The following is a 20,749-nucleotide window of genomic DNA, read 5'->3' as shown; positions in this document are numbered from 1 at the left end:
TTTGCTCGCTTAGCCACGTTAGACAGGGGCTGCGACTCTTGAATGAAAGTATGGTCGTGTTAGAGAATAACCATAGGAGGTGGCTGGGTAAACTGGCTCCAGTGTCAAATTCTGAGCTGTGTTGGTTTTGTTTGTGTTTTCCTTTGAAGGGAAGTCAAATCTATGGTCTTAGCTGTTGGGGGTTGTTGGGCTAGAGAGCTGAAATTCTTCCTTCTCCTTGCCTTCTGCTGTAGGTTTGGGCTTGTGGAGCATCCGCACAAACTCTGCAAGAGAATCTGTAGGCTGCGCTTGAGTGAAATAAGCCTGGCTGTGGAGTTCCGATACAGACCGTCTCTGTTATGCTAGTGGCTTTTTAGACTAGAACTTAGGCTTTGGATGAAATGTAGGGTGGTTGCCTAAAGCATCGGGGCGGGGGGGGTGTTTCTGCCTAAGTGGGAAAGAAATGACCCGGTGGTACTCACAAAGTCACCTGCTAACTCACTCACTAAATCCTCTTTCGGCTGGAGTAAAATATGGCAAAGCGCAAATTCACTGAACCCGACTACTAAGGTGCAGAAAGTGTCTTTTCCATCCACTGCTCCTCCAGCGCTTGTGAGCTGCCTCCTGCTTTTCTGGGGAAAATGTCATTGAACCAGTCGTTAATAATAATTCAAAAAATTCTGTCATTGTCATCTTTAGCTGTTATTCAACAAAGTGGATGCTGGTTTCTCAAAAGGACTTAGTTTTTCTTCCATTTCTTCTTCTTTGGCTTCTTCCCACTCTGTGTCCTGTTTCCTTGGAAAATGTGACCTGAATCGTGTCGCACGCTGTTGTCCGTTCTCTGATCACCAGGTAGTGCTTCCCTGAAATCGCTTTAGCTTCCACATCTGGCTGAATGAAAGAATGACGCCTGTCAGCTGCAGCCTTTCTCAGTGAGACAGTGAGTCTCTACGCGCACGAGGGAGTTAAAAGTTGACTGACTGTGTCTCGGGTGGTGTCCTTTCTAAAAGGAAAGGGTTCTGCAGCTCTCCTTGCAAACTGCGTGTGTAGTTTCACACGTGTATGAGCTAGCGTAACGGCTTACTGCCACAAAATGGAGACGGACGAATTCCCTCTCCTTCTTCCCAACGCACTGTCCTGCCTCCTTCCTTGTGCCAACTTTCATGCTTGCTAGTTCTCTCTGCCAGCCAGTTTAACTCTCTAAGCTGGTGGAAAACTATCTACTTTTCTGGGTTCGTTTCCCATCTGCTTAGGCAGTTAACCTGGCTCGTAAAGTGCTCTAAAAAGTGCTCAAGTCAGTGCAAGGTAAGCCGCAGGAATACAGCAGTAGAACAAAGGAGCAGATGGAGAGATGGGAGGCGGCAGCAAGGCCTCTCTTCCAGCGGCAGTGAAGGCAACGTGTTTTGTGAAACCGTGTCTTCAGCTGCGACTGAGCGTATTTTTAGCTTTTTCTTCAGTAAGCCTGTAACATTGTTGGCCTTTGATTTTCCTGGACTACCGTCAGTCAGAACTGACATCACAGAACTCTGACTTGGCTGTATGTGATTCCACTTGAACATGTAATTTCTCTTTTTTTTTTTTTTTTTTTCCCCCTGGGGATTTTTAATCCAGAAATCTGTCATCAGTCTATGACTTGTGGCATGTTCCTTTCTTTGGAAACAGTTCATGGTGTTTAGAGGTCATAAGTAGCAAGGGTGAAGAAGAACGGTAATTTTGGCAACTTGTGCACAGACCACTTTGGTGTAGCATACAGCGGGGAGGTTGGATTCTGGCTTCCTCCTGAACATGGAGTAGGCCTGTGGCATTTTACACTGATCTGTTTTCTACCAGACAGAAGGAGGAATGTGACTGTAGTTGTTGTTTTCAAAGAGAGCAGAAATGCAGTTAGTGTTGGATATCTCTCTTAAAGGAGAGGCTTCACGCCTTTAACCTAGTTCTATCTAACTATTTTCCCACTGTGTGGATTTGCCAGTAATCCTTGGTTCAACTTAGCAGAATGATGCAAGTAAAACATCCTGATAGCCAGGTCACTGTATATACAGTTCAGGCTTTATTGTGGAGTTTATTTTCCTAGTTCCATATTACCAAGCCAGATGTCTAGGAACAAAATGTTTCAAACGGCCATTGGCGTACTGGCAGAAACCTGGGCATGCCTGATGGTCTAGCATTTTCACGTGCTTTTCTATGCAGTTAATAACTGCAGCGGAATTAAATTTAAAGTTCCATGAATGGTCCGGGCGTGGGAGTGTTACGTACTTGATGGTTCTTAGCGGTGGTATGGGCCTGATAAGCACATTTGTTGTGTACTGTAGGCAGGAGTACACTGTGTCAAGGTGTGAGCTTTCCACCAGAGAAGAATTCTTTCTGATTTGGTGGGGAGTTTGGGGTGGCGAGTGGTTTGTTTTTACGCTCAACTCTCCCCAGTAGAGTATCTTAAAATGTGATGTGCAATTTGGCCACGCCAAGTTCTGTGCTCTTGGCCTGTCCAGGTAGGCAGTGGCAAAGGCAGGGTGACGCAGGGTGACTCTTGTTCTTCCTCTTCTGAAATTTCTTCCCGTGATAATCTTCTCTGGTCATTCCTCCTTTCTTATTCAGCATCACGGTATTGCTGAAGGCACCTGTCAAAACAGCTGGACGTTGAAGGCCTTTGAGAGATGCTATTCACCAACCCAATAGATCTGTATTTGTATTTGGTATTATGGGTTACTCATAAAACATATGGATTAAATCATTACAATTAAACTGAGCCGGAAGGCTGGTCAAACTGTGGGGCTTTTTACTGTCTGGAGCCCCTGGATGCAGTGCAAAAGTTCATCCCGCTGTCCCTGTGAAAGGATGACAAGTACCAAAAAGCAAACGCGAGAAAACTACTGCAAATGAGTTGTCCCACTTGGAACTTGACCTGTGCTAGTTGTGAATGCTGGCAGGGCGGTCAGGCTGGCCAGCTGCAGCAGCGTCCTGCAATACTGGCTTTGCCATCGGCAACCTTTTTTTCCGAAGGTTGACTTGCGCTTAGTGCGGGACCCTGGCTTACACTGCCTGTGTTTCACGCGCTCGTTGTTTTCATGCTGGCAGAAGATACTGGAACATGTTCTCAGGTAGAGTGCCTGTGACCTGAAATATAGTAGATTCCAATGCCCAGGCTTTAGAGCATAACCTTTCTCCACAGAAGTACAATCTGTGTAAATGGTATTATTTATAAGCGTTTCCCTTTAATAACTTTGTGTTGCTCCCAGAGTCTGGTCTTCAGAACTAGCTGTAACCTCCTATGCCGTAAGGAAAATAGGTTATTAGTGCACGCTGGAAGAAGCAACCATAAAACTTTGCTTGCGGGAGAACATGTGTGCTACAGTTAATGCAATGGGCTTTGTGTGCCCATTGAAGTGGCTGGCTGTACTGGTTTGTGGCATAGGGTAAGGGTTCTGTTTGATGCCCGAGTTGGTCAGCATGTGTAACGCCCAGGAATAGCGAGCTACGTAGAATATCTTCCTTCTGAGACTCCATGGAGAAAGCAGTGCTATTTGAAGAGATGCTTGAACCTGTCTTGTCTTCCGGAGGCTTTTTCAATAACCCATAGAACTTGCAAAACGTAGTGAGCTGAAGTAGTTTGTATTTCCACGTGTGTGGAATATCTCTTATTTAGCCTCCTATTCAATCTTGTAAGTCACCTGAGCTTTTAAGTCCCCGTCCCCCGTCCCCCGTCCCCCAAAAAAATCTATCTTGACATAGTGAAACGTGAACTGTCTGTGGAGCACCGATAGAGGTGTGGAAACTGAAAGGCCTCAAAGTTTTTGTACAATAGTGCAGAGATGTGATAAGGACTGGCAATAGGAAGGAAAGGACTGGAATAAGGAAAATGGGGATTTAAGTGTAGAAAAGAATCCGTGTTTTAAGGTGCTGTGTTATGTTCAGGTGATAAGTGTATGGAAAACTACTTTCCAACTGATGAGCTATGAAAGTCTGTATCGCTTGTCATGCGGAAACATCAACGGTACATTTTCTGGAAGAGTTTGAGAGTGAAGGTAGTTAAGAACTTAGTATTCCTTAAAGTTCAAAATAAACACACAAGAAGTGAACAAGACACAAACGATGCCTGAAATCTACTAGAAGACAACTGGCAATAAATAATGAGGTACAAAATCAAGAGCAAGGACTAATGGAAACTCATACCTTTTACTGCAGCGCTAATTGAAATACGCTTTTTCTCGGATTGCATCTTACTACAGACTCGCATATCTGAGTAGGCTTGAACTCGGTGTATTGTTTTTTTTCCTGTTATTGACCTTATCAATACCCCTGTGTCGCTTTTTGTTGGTGATCTCATAGGCATTAGAAAAGTAAAAGGATTCTCCTTTTGCTCTGCTGTGAGATCAAAAACTGTCCCGAGTGCCATTTTTTGAAGGAAAAGAGCTACAGGAGCTGTCTAGGAGATTACTTGCGGCATACTGATGAAACTTCTGTCAATCTCAAAAAGCAAATCTCAGTTATGGCTGACATGAGTCTGTTTTTGCATTTTTTTCTTTATTTACAGTGAAGAATGCGAGACCTATCAGCTCAGGTAACGAGCAGTCTGCTGCAGTTTCCAGAGGTGACTACTGAGGCACTTGGGGAAGATGAGAAACCCCTAGGTTCTGTGCTGAGCGGGAAGTTTTCTGGAGGTGAGCGTTCTCCTTTAAATTTGGTCTCGGTCTGAAGTTCTTATTGCCTGGAGGTTACCTGAAGCACAGGGTCACAGTATCGACTGTGTCAGGCTGGTGCTGTTGTTAAGATGCATCAGGTTTCGAGAGAACAGGAAGGAAGTTTTAACTATTAAAAATGCTAATATTAAAACCTTAAAACTAGTATAGTTAAACTTTGAAATTACAGCAACCTTCACCAGTCTTGTGCTATTAAAATAATTTAGTTAAGCATGCTGAGTCAGCGGGCCTTCCTCAATGTTGTGGTCACTCAATTTTTAATTAAATAAAAGGCAGTTTTCAAAAAAGTGATAGTGTTGTTTTGGGCCCTATTTATTTGTACCAGCTCAAGCTCTATGACCATCATAACACCACATGCGGAACTAGTTCTTCTACAACGTTACAGAGGCACCCCCCTCCCGCCCCGCCCCGCCCTGCCCCGCCCCCCCCCCCCTCGCTTTTTCTTTTCCTAGTCTGAATACAAACAGCAAAGGAAGAGGATAACACTGTTAAGCGCTGCAGCCATATTTCCAACGTATTTAACAGGGTGCAGATGAGTACCCAGGGAGAGCTGCTGAAAGTGGCTAAGCAGATTAGGTAGTTGACTTTCTAGGTGATCCGCAAGTAGAGCTAGCTGGGTGCCTACCTGGTTGTCTAGGCTCTGTTAGACCAGGTGGAATCCATCTACCTGACTGAAAGTGCAGTAATTGAGTTAATACTTCCTCCGAGTTTGTTCCGTGAAACAAAATGTGTTAAATTCTTTCTGTCGTCAGCCCGTGTAAAAGATCAGATGTACTCATGCAGTGCCCATTTGACGATAATTTCTTGCTGCCGTCCAAATCCCTGCCCCAAGTAGGCGTGTGTCAAGTAAAATTAATAAACTAGAAATGAATTGGTTTAGATTTGTTATCTTTGAAGTGTGCTTTAAGACTCGTATTCCCGTATGTATTTAGATGATTTCTAGCCAAAACAAGCCGAATATGGGATGAAGTCTCTAGATCAATATGTTGTCATCTTCATCCCAAGCAGTCCAAATCCTTCAGTGCGGGAATGACAAGTAGAAATGCAAAATAATAAGGTTGTTAATATTAAGAGGTAGTGCTGGAGGATCTCCATGGGTGATTTTGAATAATTGACCACAACTAGGGAAGTCGGTCTTCCCTTTTGGGTACTTTTAGTGAAGGAAAGGGGCAGTGGCTGTGATTTTTCAGTTGTTTTCAGTCTTGTATTGGAAATTTGCTTTAGTCAGCTTTCTTTTCTCTTACAGGGAGAAATGGCTTGGCATGGCTGGCGTGTGGTCCTCAACTGGAGGTAGTGAGCTCTGTGACGGGAGAGCGGCTCTCTGCTTACCGTTTCCGTGGAGTAAAGAAACAGCCTCCCACCATTCGTGTGGTAAAGGATTTTTCCTGGCAGAAGAGAACGGGACTGCTGGTTGGGTTGGAAGAAGCAGAGGGAAGTGTTCTCTGTCTGTACGACCTTGGAATATTGAGAGTGGTTAAAGCAGTTGTTCTCCCAGGAAGGGTACGTACACTTTAATCGGAGGAACGAAGCTTTTGCGTTGTCAGGTGCTGCGTAATCCTGTTTCAGGAGAAGCTTTGGAGCGTCTCTTTGTAGGCGATATTTTTTCTATCTTGCATTAGTGCAGACTGTCACTTCAGAGTATCCAGTCAAGAGAGCCTTGGTGCAAACTCTTGGGCTTAACGGTACCGTTATCTTTTGAGCTTACTGATTGTAAAACAAGTTTTCTGGGTTTATGGTAGAGCACATAGTTACCTAATTCTCCACTGCCACAAAAAGGCATTGAGAACTATCTTTTATTGGCCAGAGTGAAAAAGGAAAAAAAACCCCGCTGTTCCCAGTGTCTGTAACATACATTTCCGAAATGCTTGATTTCTATGTATGTTAGAAATACTGTCTTTAAAATATCTGAAACTTCCATAGTTGTGCTGTAAATGACTCTAGACACATTCCCCTGAATCTCAGACTAGCAAGCAGGTGGCTTTAGAGCAGAACAGATTTTTATGTTGACTTAGGATAGGAAAGAAGAGCCGATAGGGAGTTACCTGACGGATTGTTGAACGATTGACTTTCAACCTGCAGTCCTTGAATCTCTGCTTATTGAATATTGTGTTTGTGTAGATGGGAGAGGCTGGTGGAATGTTACTCATTTTTTTCTGTCTTCTGTAACCCAGGAAGTCCAATGATGTAATGTCCCCTAGTCTCATTATCTTAATGTAAACAAGAATCAGTGCAAGTTAATAGAACATCAAGATTGACTATATTGTTTTTTTCTTGATATAACTGGAAACAATGCTTTGCTTTTAAGTCTTATGGTCCTCTGCATTTACTTTCTTGTTTCTGATGTGCTAATTCCGGCTTCACTTTTGAATGATTTCTGTTCAGCTTGTCAAACAGCTTAAATGCTAGCTTGCAGTTTTCCTGTAGGTAACTGCTATAGAACCCATAACTAATCACGGAGGAGCCAGCGTGAGCACTCGGCACCTACATCAGAGTCTGCGATGGCTCTTTGGAGTGGCAGCAGTGGCTACAGATGTTGGTCACCTACTTCTGGTGGACCTTTGTTTGGATGATTTCTCTTGCAGTCAGAATGAAATACAAGCATCGGGTAAGCCTGCAGTTTTTAAACTTGAATTTGAGAGTAGGAAAACTTGTGTATAAACAATATGCATCCCACTTGGAAGACACTAGTGTGCAGGCATTTCTGACTGCTGGTTACAGATGGTGGTTTGCCTTGGTATAGTCCCGACCTGATTAAAAATGGGAGTGGCTTAATACACCTTCTAATGTTATAAATGCCCCCCTGCCACCAAGATCCATACGTCACTATGATGCTTGCCAGTGAGGTGTAGGAATTTTACCACGTGAGTCAGTGCAGCTGCCTGAGAGGAAGTTGTGTCAGAGGCGCCCTATTTCTTGGGAATGTTCTTCTGCTTCTGTGGGTTGACTTGGGGCAAATTTTAGGCTTGCTTGTTAAAATGAATCCGACTTGTCAAAAATCGTGCATTTGGATGACTGAAATCTCTAATTTGCATATTTGGATTGCATATGCTGTTTTGGCTATTACAAGAGTGGCTTCAGGAGTTGGTGTCGCTTCAGCCAGCTTCATCGTGAGGCCCAAACGCGTGATTTATAGAGCCCAGGAAGAATTTGTCTACGAAGGTTATGCTCTTACCTGGTTTTAAAATACGAGTGAGAATACCTGTCCGATCAGAGAGTTCTTCTGTTCTTTGGAAACATACAAAAGAAAGCGTTGCATAAATGGGTATTTTGCCCCGGACGGTAGAATTGGATGAGATGTGTTGTCACGTCAGTGTTCAAAATGCAGCCTAAATGGCCTGACACATTAACTCATGGCGTGGTTTTGTGTGTGTAGGTCTAGAAGTTGTCACTAGAATTCCTGCTGAAGTTCCACAAAGAAGAGAAGCTGTGACCAGAGAAGGGAGACATCTCTGCTTTCAACTACAAAATCCTTCAGGAACAGCAATATCAACCCTGTACTACATAAGCAGAAGCAATCAGCTTGTTGTGGGTTTTTCAGATGGCTGCCTGTCACTGTGGAATATGAAAACTTTGAAGAGGGAGTAAGTAGGCCTTTACAGCTGGCCATGCCCGGAGGTGCAGGGGTCTCAATTGTTTGCTTACGGAAGCATGTTCATGAAAGAGAACATTTTAGGGAGTGAAATTTTGGGTATAATCTTGGGATGTTTAGAAATCCTCTTCTGAAATAACTATTAAAAGTCATACATGGATTAAGTGGACCGCCTTCTCCCCAGTGGACTAGGATTGTTTTCCTTCTTGTGCCTGTGGCTCGAGGGATTGTGGAAAGCATGCTTCTTGGGGTTACGTCAAGCAGTTTAGGATGCAGTGGAGCTCATTTTTCTAAGACGCTTTGTCCGATCAGTAGTGTTCAGTGAAGCCAGGAAACGTGTGTGTTTTGATGAACCAGATTTTAGGAATGATTTTTCAGAACCAGCTACTGCAATTAGGGCATACATTGAGAAGCTTACGTATGTTAATAATGTGGGTTTGGGGATAATATTCTTTAAAGCGTCCAGGATGAAACTAGTGAGACACGAAAAATCAATAGCTGATCCGTGCCTGAAAAGATATTCTTTCCTACATGTCAGCCTTGTCCAAAATAGGGGACTGACCCATTCCGAGGCAACGTTGCGTGTGAATGAAAATTTGCTTGGAACACTTGGAGATGAGGATAAGGGGCATGTAAATCTATAAGCAATAGAAAAATTAAGAGACGATTTTATATCTGCCAAAGGGCAATCACACGTGAAATATGTGACCAAATTCAGATAGGGATTGGCTTAAGCAAACCTGCAGTGACTCACCAGAAACTGTTGGATGCATAAATAGACAGTGGAGGACTAACTGGGTGGCAAGAATAGATTGTGAAGGTACACGTAAGGTTCAGAAGTCTGGAGGAAAAATGCTTTACGTAGCATCCGAGTAAAGAAATGAGAAAGTACTTGTGTTTGGCCCTGTCTTAAATTTGTTCAGAAGATAGGCTGCATTTTAAGTTCAATATTGAAGTTGGCTGGAACAGGAGGAACAATCTTTTGCCTGGCAGCTGAAGTAATCGTTTATGTTCTTCCTCCCTAGGCAGAGGAGGATATAAACCCAGGTTATTGCATTTGATGGACAGTAATTTCCTCAGCTCTTGACTGCTGCATAAAAAGTAGTCGCTTCCCTGACTCACTTGTCTGAGATGGAAGTGTGACCTTCTGTACTTTGGGGATAAGCATGGAAGGATAAGCTTTTTTCTCAGAAGATGCTTCTACCCTTCTACAAACAGTTAGGGCTCATCGTAGGCTCACAGGTTTTTATTTTTCTCTCTTTTCCCCTTTTCCTTTTTTTTTTTTCATTTTTTCTTTCTTTCTTTTTTTTTTTTTTTCCCAACCACGTAGGCACCACTCTCAGCTTGAAGGAGGAAGGATTCCTGTCTATGCTGTTACTTTTCAGGAGCCTGAGAATGATCCTCGCAATTGTTGCTACTTGTGGGCTGTTCAGTCTACACAAGAAAGGTGAATAAAAAGTTACTATAAGCCACTGAATGCATTTAAATTTTTTTGTATCTTTGTTCACATACCATTGATACATGTATCTTTGTTTTGTTTATGTAGCCGTGCAGGAGATTCTCTCAGGTGTGGAAGGTGTTAAGCTTACACTGCAATTTTTACAGGATTTAACAGATGTGAAGAGGGACCTACTAGTGCCTACCTTCTGAAAGAAGGCAAAGCAACAGTGGCTGTATCTTTGTGCTTGCATTCTTAAACGATTTCCTTTGTTTCTTGAGGACTGCTTCACGATTTGTTTGGTACTCGCACCATGGTATGAAAATACCAGTCAAAGTAGTTGGGGCTGCAGACCTGGAGCGCTAAACGTGCCAATATGACAGCCGGCTGCCCCTAAAGGAGGGAGGTGACAGTATTGCGGATTACCTTGTGCCAACTTGCGCGGTCTTTGGAGCCTTTGTGAGCCAGGTCAGCTCACCTGGCAGAGACCGATCCCTGTTGAGCCGCAAAGTCAATGGTTTCCTGCTGGGCTAATGACCCGAATCAGTATGTGGAAGGGTGCAGCGTGTGTATGCAAGAGAGGGGCTGGAACTTTGGTGGGAAGGGAAGGGAAGGGGAGAAAGATCTCTCTCTTTCAGCATCAGCAAGCTATTTAATCAGCTCAGCCGTTCACAGAGTGGCAGTCTTTTTAAGTTTGACTTTAAAGCAACAATTTGTAGTCCGTACAACATATTAAAGCTTTCAAATTGTATGGTTAGCATTTGCCCCTGAAGCTGTTAGTGTCCAAATGTCCTCCTTTGTGTTGTAGCGGCTGCACGTGACCAGTTATCTGATGGTTTGGGAAGTGGTGTTTTTCTTTTCAGCAAGAAAACATCAGTCTAGATCTAATAAAATGATAACAAGGCCTCTAAAGCAGCTTTGTAATCAAATGTCCTAATTTCTACCTTTTTCAGTGAAGGTGACGTCGTGAGTTTACATCTGTTGCAGTTAGCATTTGGTGACAGAAAACGCTTGGCCCCAGGACAAGTCATGTATGAGGTAAGGCGTGCACGTATGTGAAAAGATGAAAATAGTGATTTTGTCTATGTGAGTATCAGTGAAGTTGTCAGGGGTGATTTTTACCATCAAAATTCAGAGGTGACTGAAACCCCAATCTTTTGCTGAGTCTTCTTGGGCATGTTTTATGCTGCTGCATCTCTTGTAGTGCTCTAAGCACTTTGGCAGGTCGACAGGAGAAAGATGCTTTAATCGTTCTCCAGTTTCACTTTTGAACTTCTGCTTTGCTTTATCCTCTTTTAAAAGTTATTTGTAGCTACAGTCTTAGCAGTGGCAAAGACCTTGTACTGTGTGCTGCTTTGGAAGAAAACCCAGTCGTCGATATCCATTCCTCGCGTGGCTACTTTGTTCTGTCTCAACGCTTTAATGTTAAAATGGGGGACCTTTTACTATTTGGCAATGCTTTGCCTTGGTCATCTTCTTCTCCTGAAAAAGGTGTGACGAGTGTCAGATTTCACCTCAGAGGGTTGAAATGTTTCAGCAGCTTTGAAAAATGGGTCTGCTAAAATTTCCGGTTTTAAAAAAAAGCACACAAAGTGATTAAATAATGTGGTTTGCGTTTGTGACCTGAGAAAGCTGTGGTGTCGTTAGTGTGAGACTTTTAACCCTCTACAGACAGTGCAACCAGTAATACATTCACAGGCTTCTAAGAGGTGTCAGGCACCAGTCTCTGCCTTTGAGATATTTTACTCCCCTGCTGTTCCTGCGTTCCTGTGACGGGCGTTGTGCAAGGTTGAAACAGGAACCAATCTCACAAGGTAGTTGAAGAGAGAACAAAACAGCTGGACCTCTGGGGGGAAAAGTCAGGTTCTTCAGCTAGCTTCCAGATGAGCCACTTACACATGTAGCTTCATACCAAGACTTGCTAACACCTCCTGCCAAAAAAACCCCCCAACAACTCCCACCCCCCGGAAACAAACCCAGAAGAAGCATTAGTACAGGATCTGTGTTCTACAGAGGACACTTGGAGTGTCGGAATACTTCCCTGTAGCCACAGATTGGTCAGTACTACATGACTGTCTGCCTGCGTGACTGGCTGAGTCAAGTTTCTTGTCCGTCTTCCGTGGCAGAAAATTTAAGAGTTGTTCCCAATTGCCAGGCCAAATTGGAGGAAAGGAGGAGGAATCTACTGTTGACCCTTGTTCGTTGAAGAGAGTTCACAGAAGCTTGAAAGAAAGCTTGAAATCTAGTGCATCCGGCCATGGTCATGGAGCGCACCTTGACATTTGTCCTGCATGATGCTTGCAGGTGGATAGAGTATGCAGCCCCCACGTCCACATCAGAGTCTGACGAGTGCATCTCATTTGAAAACTGTCTTCAGATTTTACGGGTCAATAAAGTCATTATTTAACATCTTCCACGCAGTGGAGTTCCTTAACTTAGATTTGCTTGCCCCAGTGGAGAATTTAAAATACGCTGTTTTGCTTCAGAAGTTGTCTTCGGCAGGAATTGTTTGATATCTTTTTTCCCTTCCCCTCGGCCCTAACTTTGGGGGGGGACTGGCTCTTCACAGATGAATAAAAGTTGAAATTTCTAGCAGTTAAAATTCATCTCTAAGAGGCTGATGGAGTTGTAGTACTTTATCTGACAAAAGGGTCTTTTGGCACGGTGGACCTGTTCAGGACATCTTTTATTATAAACTGTGTTTGGTGATTATTCCTTCTGTAATAAAAATGGGATTCTTTGCTTAGGCTTCGCGCTAGTTTTTCAAAGAGATGGTTTAGATTTTCCTATCTACTCTGCACATGTCTGTTATTTCCAAAGTTACTTGATAAAGTAGAATGAACTGTGCATACTGCAGAGCAAATTTTAGCGAGGGAAATGCTAAATTCTGAAAATGTGCAAAGCCCGTTACTATTTGACGCTTCATTCTCTTGCATGTCAGATGTAGTTTCTATTTGCCATCAGAAATAAGCTCATGGGAAATATACGGTACAATATGCATATTATATTATACATATATACATTCTTTCACATTTAGCTATAATGTATGTTTTTATCTCAAAATGACCTTTTTTCTCTCCTTTTATTTTTTCCCCAGGGTCTGGAATACTGTGATGAAAGGTACAGTTTAGATCTTACGGGGGGAGTCTTTCCCTTGAGAGGGCAGACCAGCAATACCAAACTGCTGAGCTGTCAGACCATAGAAAAATTTCGCAACCATGTTGACAGAGAGGATAGCGTTAATGAAGGTTTGTTCTAATGTCCCTGTTTGGTTATTCTAAAATAAGTAGTTTTGGAATCTAAGCAATGAATGCTGTTCTGTACCCCAGTCTGTGAGTCTTGAATACCTTTGCAGACTAGCTTGTTGGGCTTATTTAAAAAAAATAAATGGGTGCTTAAGTTATATGGGACTTCTTTAAAGGAAAAAATAAGTAGTATTTTATGCTTGCTGACATGCTATAGCGATGTATGGTGGGGTCACCTGCATGAAGCTTGTCAGTCGTTCTATTCCTCCAGCTGTCGTCTTTGAACAGTAAGATGATGCTCCCCATTGCTTAGGAGTGTTACCTGAATTTTTCTTTCCCTGTTCCAACCTATGTCTGCATCTGCATCCAGCTGGTGGCCGGTCACAAGTGGTGTTCCCCAGGGCTCGGTATTGGGGCCAGTTCTGTTTAATATCTCTGTCAATGATCCGGACGAGGGGATTGAGTGCACCCTCAGTAAGTTTGCAGATGACACCAAGTTGGGTGGGAGTGTTGATCTGCTTGAGGGTCTACAGAGGCTCTGTGGAGGGATCTGGACAGGCTGGCTCAATGGGCCAAGGCCAACTGTATGAAGTTCATCAAGGCTAAATGCCAGGTCCTGCTCTTGGGTCACAAGAACCCCATGCAACACTACAGGCTTGGGAAAGAGTGGCTGGAAAGCTGCCTGGCTTTGGGCCCCTCGCTACAAGAAAGACATTGAGGTGCTGGAGCGCATCCAAAGAAGGGCAACAGAGCTGGTGAAGGGTCTGGAGAACAAGTCTTACGGGGGTGGCTGAGGGAACTGGGATTGTTTAGCCTGGAGAAAAGGAGGCTGAGGGGAGACCTTACCACTCCCCCCAAGTACCTGAAAGGAGGCTGTAGCGAGGTGTAGTGTTGGTCTCTTCTCCCAGGTAGCAAGTGATAGGACGAGAGGAAATGGCCTCAAGTTGCGCCTGGGGAGGTTCAGGTTGGGTATTAGGAAAAATTTCTTCACTGACTGTGTTAGGAAGCATTGGAACAGGCTGCCCGGGGTTGAGTCGCCATCCCTGGAGGTATTTAAAAGACAGGGAGATGTGGCACTTAGGGACGTGGTTTGGTGGTGGACTTGGCAGTTGGCTTTAGGGTTGGGCTCAATGAACATAAAGGTCTTTTCCAACCTAAGCAACTCTACGATTCTATGATCTGCCTGTCCATTTCTTCCTCTCTAAATCTAATAGGTTCCTACACCTGCAAGTTCTTATAGCAATAGCTTTCCTTGTCCATATACACAGTTAAAACTCTTACGAAGTCTTTCATTATCTTGCAGTAATTAAATGTCCCTCTCTGGGTTTACAAATTCACTTATGTTCTGACCCTATTTTTGAGCCTGCTGCAGTGATAACTTCCATGGCCCTTTGTTTTGACTGCATTATTCACCTTCCCTCTCTTCTGACTGGCCTTTACTGATGTATGATGTTTACAAAGAAGACACTTGCATGATCTTTCTAGGCTACTTCTGTTTATCATCTTTGACTTAGTCCTGAAGCGGCAACTTGCATCTCTTTTGTGATGCCATCCTCTATCAACAGTGTGTCAAAATCGAACAAAAACACCTTTGGATTTTCTCCACTTGTGTCACGTTTCTGAGGAGAGTGCCTCCTAAAAGCTTGTTAAAAACAAACACACACCACCACTCCACCACACCCGAAAAAAAAACCCCAAACCAAAATAAGAACAACAAACCCCCTTTCTGTCTCCTTTTTATGAAGCATGAGGCATGGAGAAATACCTGTAATTTCTCTGATGGTTTCTAATTAGCTTTCATTCAGAATCTGTTTGAGTTAAGTTCTAGGCACACATGAGCTGCTGTTGGATGTGGGTTGAGGCTAGCAAAGAAGCTGTCTTCTGAATTATGAAAATAATTGGTATCTTCAAAGGCACTTGCAGCAGCTACAAAACGGAAGCGGCACAGATGTTCACAATGAAACATAGTAAAGTGTGTGAGGATCCCTAAACGTAATGATGAATTCAGCAGAGAACAGAGAAACCTTTTGCCAAACAAACTGTCGCCTTCTTCCTTACTCTACTAGGGTAAATGATATACCACATCCTTTGCTTACATCTGGAGAATGCGTTCTCCCCAGAGAAGACAAACCATTCCACTTATTGAGAGAACTGGAGTATAACATTGTGAATGTTTTATGTTAAAATCTTTGTTCCAATTTCCCGTTTGTTGGGTTTGGGGTTTTTTGTATTTATTTTGTGTGATAAGTGTGTTCGTTCATTCTGAATGTGCTGGAAAGGAGCTATTCTTAAAACCTGTAATTGAGTCCGATCTGGAAATTAGTAGTGCCTGCTGAGTGATACCAGAAGAAGGGGCAGTATGACTGAAACCTGTCACAGAGATGTTTGCTATTCCGTAAATTTTTTTTGTTGTTCTCAGTGAGTGTTGTGCTTTGTGAGTGATATAACAGAATTAAGCCAAAATAGGAAGTGGTGTTTTAAACATATCAGCTATAGCGTTATTTTCTACAAACAAGAAACAATGTCTTGTCTTTTACAGTAATATCGCCTGACACCAGTGTATCAATCTTCAGCTGGCAAGTGAATACATGTGGTCAGGGAAAACCATCTGCTTACTTGGGTGTATTTGACATTAATTGCTGGTATAGTGCTCAAATGCCAGATTCACTAAGGTATATTTTTATTAAGTTGTTTTCAATATCCCTACAAATCAATCATTTGGAAGTCGGTGTTTAGCTTATGCACTTGCTTGCTTTCAGGCCAGAAGAACTCCTTCATGATTGCCCCTATTTTGCGTTGTGGTCACTGGATACTGTAATAAGCATGACTTCTCCAAACCCCATTTTGGATATTCTGGTACACGAGCGGAGTCTAAGTCAGGGAGTTCCTCTTTCTCGTCCACCACCTGAGCAGTTTTTTCATCCAAGCTCCTACAATTTTGGTAGGTATTTCACTGCTTTTGATAGTGAGAAGCTTAAAGTGAGGTCAAATGCCATTTATTGGTTCTCCTGTTCATTGTTTGTCACTCAAACCCCATCCGAAACCAAAAAGCCCCAAACGCCCACAAGCCCAACCCTTGATTACGTTGTACTAACAAGGTGTTTAATACTGTGACACATATCTGACAGTCTGCTGAGTTTTGGGTTGTGGTGCTTTTGTAATGTAGCCTGTGAAGGGGTGATGGTCATCAAATGAAATGACGTTGAACTGAAGCTCAGAGCAGAGCACCTTGATAGCACTAGAGATAAAATTGCTACACGCAGTAATTATTTTCAAAAAAATAAGTTTGGAAGTGATCTGATGAAGAAAATGGGTACTCAGTTACAGCTTTCCAGATACTGCTATTTACAAAACGTAAACTGGTCATAAGCTAAGTGCGAGAGTATGGAAGGCTGTCAAACGTTCATTGTCTCTGCAGATGGTACGTGCTTGCTGAGCTCCGGAGTTGTTCGTATGACTTGCACCGGCTTCCAGAAGGAGGTGATCTTTTACTGTATCTTTATTGAGAATGGCAAGAGATGAACCTTTCCTATGTTTTCTATTGCACTGCTTTCAGGGTCGGAGACCATTTTATGCCCATCCTGCCCATCCACACGCATGATTGCAATGGTGTCCTGCCAGTTTTATGCAAATGGTAACATTTTAGGTCCACTCTTGGGACTGTAGAACTACCACTGTCTCCTGTTGAAGCACGCTGAGGGATTGAATGTCTAGAGCGGAATACAACGTTGCTGTAGGAGCAGGAACAAAACTGTTGTGGAAGTTGGGGAAAGCTGTTACTTCTGCATTACCCATCAGTGGAACTGCCTCCATAGTCTTGAGTTAGGGTTTTGATGCCTGATTAACTTGAAAAAGGAGGGCAGAATGGAGAAAATGAAATATTACTTAACTGTTTGAGAAGAAACGATTATTTTTTTTTTCTCCCGCACTTGCCCGAATTAAAACTTTCAAGCCACTGCACAGCTTGTGACAAATAATTTTGAATTAAATTTCAGCTCGCTAAGTGTTTCCAACATAAATCAACTTCTGCACAAACAAGCACAGAAAGGGTCTTCCAAAGCGTGATTTAAAGTTGTGTGCTAGCTTTAGCTTATATAGAATATATTTTGTGTCAGTGTTCAGGGTAAAAAAAGGTCTGTGTATTGACAGAGAAGCTAGAGAATACTTAATTAAGCATTGCAAGGGCTGACCTTTTGTTTTACAGGATATTTTTTATAAACCGTAGCGGTTAGTTTGGCTGCCGTCTTTAAGACTCTACGTAGTAGTGCTTACTGATGCAAGCTTTCTAACAATTTAAGTGAACATTTTTTTTTATTTCTCTTAGCGATTATTCAGAACCTTAGTGACTGAATAATACTGCTGTCTTAATCCGTAGTTTTTGATTAATGTTTCAGGCCTTGAAATTTTTAAAGAAATGTGGTCCTTCTATAAGTGAAACCATTCACGATAGCTACAACAGGTGTCTTGTAGCTGGCTTGCTGTCTCCAAGACGCGTTGATGTCCAGCCATCCAGTTTGAGTCAGGTGAGTGCGTATCAGGGAATCAAGGGGGAAATACATCCATCTCGTCTGAGAGGGCTGTAGAGGCTACAAGACATGATAATCTGATTTTCCTATTATTCACAAGTTGCACTGAAATGCAGGTGTTGACTTGAGTTAGCAGAAGTTATAGTATTCTTCAATCCAAACTACCGAGTTTGAGTGGGGGCAGCACTAAGAGATCTGCGTTGAGAGACCCATCTCTTAATTCCGTGCCACAGATACGCACAAGGAAGCGTGCAGGCAGTGCTGGTCATGCGCAACATAAAGCATCTTTCCCTCACAACAACCTTCACCCCATCGGTTTCTCAAAGCATTACGTTCAGTGCAGTAGCTGACTATGGGGGTGCCTCACTCGGATGCGAGCTGTTGCAAACATCAGCTTGCTGCACTAGACGTGATCGCTTGCTTCCAAGGAATTGGGCTGTGGTAAACAATTACTCTTGTCAGCTCTGCCCGACAACTTCATCACCGCTCCCCCTCATCTTCCCTTCATCAGTAGGCTTTCCTGCAGCCTCTCAAAGCAGATCTTCACCTCTGTAGCCTCGTAGCCCAATTTACTCTGCTTAGCCTGCCCCCTTGTTGCTGCAACACCTGAATCGCCTTTATCTCCTGACACCCACTATCTTCTCTCTGCTTTGTCCCACCATAGTGACTCCCCCCGCCTCGTCACAGGTTTTCCACTTGCAGTGCACCAACCTTTCTCTCTCATCTGAAGAGTTTCATGAGAGACGGAGCCTTTGTGATGAACAGCCCCTCTTCACGCAGGCAGGATCTAAGCTAAACGATTAGCTAGCTAGTCGTCACACAGTGGAGCCATTAGTAGGAAGGGGAGAGCGGTCTTCTCGCTGCCCTCATCTTCCTGTCTACTGGACTGTTCACCAGATTTGTGGAAATGCGTTAAGGCAAATAACACTTCTGCACAGTGTGGTAGCTAAAAGAAGTTTCTTGGCAAGCTGCCCTAGCCCATAGACTGCTTATTTTGCAAGCCTGGCGTAGACTCTTGCATTCAAATGGGATGTTCTGATGTCAGCTCCGGTTTGGAAATAGCTTGGGCAACCAAGACGTGTTTTAATAACCTTTGCTGAATTGTGGCCATATCATTCAGAGACTTGTTATGCATTTGAGCAGGGATTTCTTTTGAAAGTTAGTGAGACAAATTTCAGAATTAGGGTCAAGAAGCTGGGTTTGGAGTTTTGTTTGCCACCGTAAGTAGTATCTGGTGTGTTTCCTTGTCTGAAACCCGTTTTCAGAAAAAGATGGACATATCATATGTGTATTCTAATGTGTAGAAATTGCTTTGAATGTGATGATTTTGCCTAGAAGGGAAAGCTACTTTTGAATGTGTTTAAAAAAAACACATAAAAAAAAACAAACAAAGAAAAAAACAAAAAGAAAGAAGTAAAATTTTGTGAAGGGTCATTTCACCTGAAAGAAGTATCACACCACCAGCTGAAATAAGCTGCTACTTAATAATCGCACGTCTGTGCATAGCTGTGCATTATCCTTCTCAAGGATTACCACTGCATTATAATACAGTATTTGAGCAGCCTACAATTTAAACCTATTAGAATTTAAATGTGTCACGTCTTTTTCTGTCATTTTAGAAAATGGTAAAGTTTTGGGTGTCTGAACTGCTTCATGTCTTCAGAGTCTAGGAAGCTGCTTGCCCTTAGCTTCCCCGTTTCCGTGCAAGTGTTGCACCGTTGTCTTTGCTCTGTCCCCTTCACGCATTCCTGATGGCAAACTTCTACGTGCAAAATGCGTGACGGGTATTAGCAGAGGATGTTACTGGAAATAGTTAATTGGAACTCGGTAAACTGAGACTATACTGCAGAGGCATGCAAATAAAGGTTAGAATCAGCCTTCAGTAAGTTGAAATGTTAGAGGGAAAGTTTAACGTGTTTCTCAGACCAACAAGCAGTGCAGCCTGTGGCTAGAGTTAAGAAAAGGAATGTGGAATTAGCTGCGTGTGTACTAGTGGACTGTGTGATGTTTGAATGAGTGTACAGTTAGAAACAAATGCTTGCTGTTGCTGGTTCAGATATTGAAAGCATGTAAGATTCTCAGTTTATTTTGTCGGTTACGTTTAGGAGGAGCAGTTAGAAGCGGTATTGTCAGCTGCCGTCCAGACAGGTTCTTTAGAACTTCTGACTGGATGCATTAAACATTGGGCATCTGAAGGTAATACTTCTTACGTTGTTCTTACGTTATATATTTTTCTAGTTTGCAATTGTCGATTCATTTCTTTTTTGTTTTCTTTTTTTAAAGCGCAGCCAAGTTCTGCTGCTAATTTACAGTTTGTTCTTGAGTGGACATGGAAGAAAGTGATCTATGCAAAAGATGAGTTTGACCAAATATGTGAGTACTAGTGTAGTCATTCTGCCAACACAAAATGGTTCTTTCTAATTGAGCTTATTCAGGAACGTGGCGGTATATGGTACTGCACGGGGTTCTTTAAGCGTACTTTGAAACTCTGAAATTGCTCTGAAGGCTAATGATGTAATATTTATTCTTGAAAAGGTGTTCCGCTGTTTGATGGCTCTCGCAACTTTGTTGACCCGCAGACGTTACAGTCTCTTCAGCACTGCCAGTTGCTTTGGAGCAACCTGAGCACGGTCTTAACCTGTTTTCTAACAGAAGCACAAGAGCTTACTGAAAAAGGTTTGTAATCGTATATATGAAATCTTTGGTATGTTTTACTAAGATTTGGAATTATGCTTGAGTTGTAAGTGTGGAAAGATGAGCTTCTGTTGGTTTTGATGATTGGAAGACAGCCAAATTTAGCTGGGAGAAGGGGCTGAAATCTGAGAAGTTGGGACTACCACTTAATATGCATTGATTTCAGGGAAATAGTTGGTTGTGGAGTTCATGCAAGTGGGTAGGGGAGGCTACATTCAGCGAGAAGCTATGTAAGCAGCTGGGTGGAGATTCCAGCAACTGGATGTGGTAGTGCTGCAAATGATTCCTTTTAATTCTTAGCTAGCAATTTATAATTGCATGCGAATGTTGTATTGCAAATTGCTAGAAAATACAAAGGAAGCACAAATGAGTAACTTGTGAAGTAAGTTACTTGAGTTTCTATAGCTTTTTATGTTATCACTTGTCCTTGGCATATTGAGGGGAAAAGAAGACTATCCCTTTGCTACGGTAAAAATCCCCCGCTACGTGAAAAACAAATGTCTTATTCGTGAGTGTATGTAATAGTTCCGGCTTTAGGGTTTTTTTCTTTGAAGCTTTAGTGAATCTGGTTCTTTGTAGGG

At 42.8% G+C, this 20,749-nt stretch overlaps 1 protein-coding gene across 1 annotated transcript in view; it reads left to right on the top strand.

Annotated features, from left to right (window-relative positions):
• Positions 1-4,350: 4,350 nt before the first annotated feature.
• LOC142038050 (protein ELYS-like) overlaps positions 4,351-20,749 on the top strand; it is a 35,752-nt gene continuing 19,353 nt past the window's right edge. Inside the window, exons 1-14 of the mRNA XM_075043046.1 lie at positions 4,351-4,637; positions 5,923-6,176; positions 7,101-7,281; positions 8,050-8,257; positions 9,596-9,712; positions 10,657-10,741; positions 12,801-12,951; positions 15,488-15,620; positions 15,708-15,889; positions 16,367-16,428; positions 17,343-17,471; positions 19,580-19,670; positions 19,758-19,847; positions 20,010-20,150. Of these exons, the coding sequence (XP_074899147.1) occupies positions 4,517-4,637; positions 5,923-6,176; positions 7,101-7,281; positions 8,050-8,257; positions 9,596-9,712; positions 10,657-10,741; positions 12,801-12,951; positions 15,488-15,620; positions 15,708-15,889; positions 16,367-16,428; positions 17,343-17,471; positions 19,580-19,670; positions 19,758-19,847; positions 20,010-20,150 (1,945 nt within the window). The 5' untranslated portion in view covers positions 4,351-4,516. The remainder of the gene's footprint in view (positions 4,638-5,922; positions 6,177-7,100; positions 7,282-8,049; positions 8,258-9,595; positions 9,713-10,656; positions 10,742-12,800; positions 12,952-15,487; positions 15,621-15,707; positions 15,890-16,366; positions 16,429-17,342; positions 17,472-19,579; positions 19,671-19,757; positions 19,848-20,009; positions 20,151-20,749) is intronic.

Source organism: Buteo buteo, chromosome 12, assembly GCF_964188355.1.
Source record: "Buteo buteo chromosome 12, bButBut1.hap1.1, whole genome shotgun sequence".
Lineage (NCBI taxonomy): Eukaryota > Metazoa > Chordata > Aves > Accipitriformes > Accipitridae > Buteo > Buteo buteo.
Note: the sequence above shows the minus strand (reverse complement) of the source record. Positions and strands in the feature narration are given on the sequence as shown.